Source organism: Acipenser ruthenus, chromosome 30, assembly GCF_902713425.1.
Source record: "Acipenser ruthenus chromosome 30, fAciRut3.2 maternal haplotype, whole genome shotgun sequence".
Taxonomy (NCBI): domain Eukaryota; kingdom Metazoa; phylum Chordata; class Actinopteri; order Acipenseriformes; family Acipenseridae; genus Acipenser; species Acipenser ruthenus.
In genome coordinates, this window is record NC_081218.1 from 6057648 (window position 1) to 6063920 (window position 6273).

A 6273-nucleotide genomic window follows, 5' to 3' on the forward strand; every position below is an offset into this window, starting at 1 on the left:
CAGTACTGAGTCCTATCTTGAACTGGTTGGAATGGTACAGGAATAAAAAAAATGCCAAGTAATCCAAGTAATCTAATCTATATGCACTTCCCTCCCTCAAGCATGTGGATACCTTGCAATCTTGAATGACAAATGTCACAGCTAGGGAGTCACTCACCTGCTAGACTGCATTCTGAATGTGACCGCTTGTCTTCCTTTCCAGAACCTTGCTCTCTCACACAGATTCTCTCCAGCACCACACTACACTCCCACAGGTGTACAGGCTCCAGCTCAGGGATGTTTGGTTTGAAGTCCTCGGATTCTTCCTTCCCTGGTTTCATGTGGTCAGACTCTACGTTCAGGGGCTCCTGTTTAATTTCCAACACATCTTCTTGTTTAACAAAAAGGGGTTCTTCTGTCTGGGGGATCTGCAATTCACTGTGCTCAGCTTTAATGTCGGATACCTCCATCAGACAGCAGTCACATTGCATCTCACAGAGCTCCTCTTTAATATGGACATCTCCATCTCCACACTGTCCATGACAGCACACACGACTGTGTTTAGAAGTTGCTGAAAAAAAGAAAGCATTTATTTATTTATTTATTTATTTATTTACAGTACTACTAAGGCCATTCAAGGGACCGACAAAATCTGGCCTTCACAGCAGGGGTGGCTTTACTATTGAAGGGACATCGGATTGATTGTAATAAGTTTACAATAAGTCATTTTGTCCTCGGATCTTAAATTTAGAATTTTTTACAAAACATGATGTGTGATACAATGTTCTAGACACTTTCTCAAACTGCATATTTTTAAATATTTACACAAACATTGCAACATATCTGAGGCCTAGTTACTTTTTTGAGGTGCAGGCAAACTACCGATAATACTTTTCAGGTTTACACTGATCAACGAGGCCGTCAATACACAGGATTCACCATCGATAATACCTCCAGGTTTACACTGATCAACGAGGCCGTCAATACACTAGATTCACCATCGATAATACCTCCAGGTTTACACTGATCAACGAGGCCGTCAATACACTAGATTTACCATCGATAATACCTCCAGGTTTACACTGATCAACAAGGCTGTCAATACACTAGATTCACCATCGATAATACCTCCAGGTTTACACTGATCAACAAGGCCGTCAATACACTAGATTCACCATCGATAATACCTCCAGGTTTACACTGATCAACAAGGCCGTCAATACACTAGATTCACCATCGATAATACCTCCAGGTTTACACTGATCAACGAGGCCGTCAATACACTAGATTCACCATCGATAATACCTCCAGGTTTACACTGATCAACGAGGCCGTCAATACACTAGATTTACCATCGATAATATCTCCAGGTTTACACTGATCAACGAGGCCGTCAATACACTAGATTCACCATCGATAATACCTCCAGGTTTACACTGATCAACTAGGCCGTCAATACACTAGATTCACCATCGATAATACCTCCAGGTTTACACTGATCAACGAGGCCGTCAATACACTAGATTTACCATCGATAATATCTCCAGGTTTACACTGATCAACGAGGCCGTCAGTACACTAGATTCACCATCGATAATACCTCCAGGTTTACACTGATCAACGAGGCCGTCAATACACTAGATTCACCATCGATAATACCTCCAGGTTTACACTGATCAACAAGGCCGTCAATACACTAGATTCACCATCGATAATACCTCCAGGTTTACACTGATCAACAAGGCCGTCAATACACTAGATTCACCATCGATAATACCTCCAGGTTTACACTGATCAACGAGGCCGTCAATACACTAGATTCACCATCGATAATACCTCCAGGTTTACACTGATCAACGAGGCCGTCAGTACACTAGATTCACCATCGATAATACCTCCAGGTTTACACTGATCAACAAGGCCGTCAATACACTAGATTCACCATCGATAATACCTCCAGGTTTACACTGATCAACAAGGCCGTCAATACACTAGATTCACCATCGATAATACCTCCAGGTTTACACTGATCAACAAGGCCGTCAATACACTAGATTCACCATCGATAATACCTCCAGGTTTACACTGATCAACGAGGCCGTCAATACACTAGATTCACCATCGATAATACCTCCAGGTTTACACTGATCTAATATAGAAAAAATAATTTCACATGACTCTATAAATACCCCTTTACCTAATCTCCACACACATACATAATTAAATGAGATGTAAAATAATAATAATAACAACTTTAAAAAATCCCTAGACAATGTTGTTTATCACCTTAAAATAAGTACTACATAAATAAATAGAGTGTGTTCTCATCGCAATTGGCGATCAAAGAAATAATGAAGTAAAAGAGATCAAATCAATAAATAACAATGGCATATCCTCAAAGTGATTACTGTGAAGTCATGTGCATTGCCAGTGTTATTAGGGGATGCTGTGTTGTGTTTTCAAGCGCTTCACTAAGCTGCGCTGCAAGGTTTGGAGACGCGCTTCTCTGGAAGCTGCGTGTGACGTCAGAATCACAGCAGCCAGTTGCAGCCGGCGCAGCGAGCTCTGGGTAACAGAACACAACCAATGTGTACCCGCTAGATCAGGGCGGGCAATTCCGGTCCTGGAGGGCCGGTGTCCCTCCTGGACTTCGTTCCAACTGACCAATGAAGCTGCTAATAAGCACTTAATTAGTGCAATTAAGTAATTTAGGAAGGCTGTCTTAGGAAGGTTGTCTTCATAGACAGATACTTCAACTCAATGGAGTTGAAGTGTTCGTGAGAGCCTCTAGCACAATATTAAGGCTCCATTTGGGGAGAACAGTCCTCCTAGGAGGGCGTGATCACCGTGCGCCTTTAAGGAAATGGGTAGCCAAAAATGCGCACCCGGAGACATAGAATCTGCGGGGGCATGGCAAGCAGAGATAGCCGCTGAATACACCTGCAAGGTGGAAGGTGACCGTCCAGCACCAAGCAGTTCCTGCAGGAACTGCAATATGACTGGCCTAGGGCAAGTGATGGGGTCAAGGTTTCTAGCCAGACACCAAGCTTGAAAATATTTCCACTTATAGGTATACAAAAACCTAAACTGCATGGCAGTAAAGAAAAATCACATCACACACACACACACACACACACACACACACACACAACAGCAAGGCTGTGAGGGTAAAACAGCGGTCACCACGGCAGCGCGTGTGACTGATTTTAAACAGCGCACCGAGTAGGCGGGCTGAGACAAGCCAGCAGAAGCCGCTCAACAGCGGGGCCAGCAGTGCTGGGTCCCGGAGGAAATAACGCTATATATATATATTTAAAACTGCAAGGCAGTCAAGAAACGAAAATACACCCTCCACGCAAGCTGTGCGGGTAAAAATAGTTGCCATGGCAATGCGGGTAACTGATTTTGTTTTGTTTTTACCAGCCCACCGAGTAGGTGGGCTGAAACAAGCCAGCGTAAGCATCTCGACAGCGGGGCTCAGCACAGCTGGATCCCGATGGAGGAATCGCGCTTGTATCGTTTTTCCAGCAGTCAATTCCACAGCGGGGCACGGCAGAGCCGGGGCCCGGTGGGGGAACACGTGTCTCTTTTTTCTTTTAAACTGCAACATTATTATTATTACATTCCTTAGCAGACGCCCTTATCCAGGGCTACTTAATAGCAGAGGAAAGCAGAAAACAGCGATCGCTGTAAGGCTTTCAGCAGACAGCAATCGCAAAGCGATGTGCGCCTGCACTATACCGTGCAGCACCACGAGGTATGCGCTAGCAGCTCAGTGCCTACGCAATGCGAGCAACGTGCACAGCACTGCACGTCCTCGAATGTTCCAGACGCCTTGCGCAGCGGGAGCGGAACTGCGTACACTGCGCTCTGTGCGTAACTTTTGGAAAGGAGCAACGAACACCTGCGCCTTGTATGCGCTGTGAATACTGTTCTACGTACACTGCGTACTGGGACCAAGTACCGTGTGCGTAAAGCTCCTACGCTGGCGTCGGATAATACGCAGCCTGTGCCAAGAGAATCAGGCTATGCGTGCGTCGCAGCACCAGAGGGGACGCTACGCGAAGTGCGTACCCAGACTGCGTGGTCAACACACACACACCTGGTCAGCGCGAAGCGTGAAGCGTGAAGCGTGAACCTGAGGGGGGGGTGAAGTTTTTGTAAGCAAACATTACAGTATATAAGAAGCAAGGAAAGAGAGACAGCACACCGAACGCACATGAACCGACACACCGCAGCGGTCAGGTTCGGCCGCCGGCTCCGCTCGGACGGGGATACGGTAGTACCTAGCCCCGAGGAAGGGAGCGCGGCTGGCCGCTGAAAGACAGAAAGACAAAAGACTCGGTCTCTTTTTCAAGAGTCGTTGATTCCGGGAAAGCGGCAAGCCAGCTCTCACCAAGCACAGAATCACAACGCAACTATCTGACCACTTGACAAACTATTTTTTTTCCTCTTACGTGCAGTCTGTTATGTCTTAACTTCTGCGTCTGAACAAAACATGTTCACTTACCAGAAAGGTTGTATAAATCAAAATTGTCGCTTTCAATCCGGTTAAAAACAGACCCAATCCGCCATGATTCTCAACAACTTCTCTTCACAACTCCGGAGCGCGAGCAACTGTTCCATGAGGACTGAGCGCGCCTGGAACGTACCATTCACTCACCAAGGGAACCAAACATATATAGATATATATTGCAACACACAAAAAAATAAAAATAGATCACACACACTATACATGTCTTGTTATATAATCTTCAGTTCTTTGTATAACAAACTACTTTTTTTTTTTTTTCACAAGGACATTTCCCCCACCGTATTTATTTACTTGGATTGGTCCAAATCAAATTCTGCCTGCCGGCTGGAAGGGAGAGGCGGGAAACGAGTAGCACTGTTAATTCAAACGGGCGTGATTCGAGTGGATGCTAACTCATTCAATTCAATTATTATTTATTTTTATTTTTCTGGTATGTTTGTTTGTTTCTTTCTTTTTAAAAAAATAAATACAAACAGAATCCCTCACATATATTTTGTTAAATGTAGAAGCTGCATCTCCCTGTTGCAAGTTAGTTTCAGTCATGATGGGCAAGACAGCAAACTGATAGTAGGTGCTTGGTTGACAGGTGCTTTTGTATCCGAGGCTGCACACATTTGTGATATCGCCAGAGGAATAGTTATTATTATTATTATTATTATTATTTATTTCTTAGCAGACGCCCTTATCCAGGGCGACTTACAATCGAGCTTTAGTTAAAAGCTATATACATGGCTGGGCAAGTGAACCTTCGTGTTGAGGTGACCGATTCATGCACAGCCTCCCACTTTCTGCACCTTATTGATAGCGAGTGAATCAGTTTTCTGCATCCCTGTACATATAACACAGTGGTTTTCAAAAGGAGACAACTTAAAAACTACTGTGTTGCCTGCACAATGACTGCATTTTTATTAAAAAAAAAAACAAAAACCCCAATGAATTTGCATTAAACACAGCCGTATGTCTCTTTTGAGAGCTGCAGAACTGCAGGTTTTTTGTATGGGATCACATTTTGATGACAGTGACATGCGTTATGCATGAATGCAATTCTGCAAGCGAGTGCTCTCAGGTTAGACTTTTACCCTTGCAGCGCACGATGTATGCAATGTGCCTGGTTGGTGTTAAACACGGCTGTAAATGTACTTCTGCTACTGCAGGTGTGAACAAGGCAGAAGAGGACCTTGTGGCAGAGATAGCTGGTCTTGTCAGAGAGAGTATTGGTCCAGTCGCAGCCTTCCGGAAGGCCATTTTCGTGAAGCGTTTGCCAAAGACTCGTTCCGGAAAGATCCCTCGCTCCACGCTCTCCGCACTTGTGAATGGCAAGCCTTACAAGGTAATCTGGGGCCTTGGGGCAAGATCTGTTGGGCCGAGGTTTTGTATTTTGCTGTAGTTTGTGTTGTTAGGTAACATGTATCTGAACATAAAACAGAAGTAGTCTACAGTGTACTCTTCTATAGGACCAATATGGTGCATTCCTGTGTGTATATAGTACTAGATTCTATATATACAAAGACCATTTTGAGTTGGTCATTTGAATGGCTATAAACCATGCTTGACTCGTTGGAAAGGATCTGAACCCTAAGTAGAGATTTGTGGATGTTAAAATGAAGGTCTTGGTTCCACAAAACAACTGCTTCATCTGCAGTCCAGAACAGTCCTTTTTATGAGTTTAATTAGGAAACAGAATCAGCTCAAAATAAAACCTGAAAACTTCAAGCCCTAATTATAAGTAAGCAAGCAGTGGTGTGAGCAGGGCAAAATGT

The 6273-nt window shown here is 44.2% G+C and overlaps 1 protein-coding gene across 1 annotated transcript in view; it reads right to left on the reverse strand.

The window, feature by feature from the left end:
* LOC131702708 (zinc finger protein 239-like) overlaps positions 1-4615 on the reverse strand; it is a 5883-nt gene extending 1268 nt beyond the window's left edge. The window contains exons 1-2 of the mRNA XM_059004498.1: positions 4490-4615; positions 158-550 (exon numbers count right to left, since the gene is read on the reverse strand). Coding sequence (XP_058860481.1) covers positions 158-470 — 313 coding nt within the window. The 5' untranslated portion in view covers positions 471-550; positions 4490-4615. The remainder of the gene's footprint in view (positions 1-157; positions 551-4489) is intronic.
* Positions 4616-6273: the final 1658 nt, after the last annotated feature.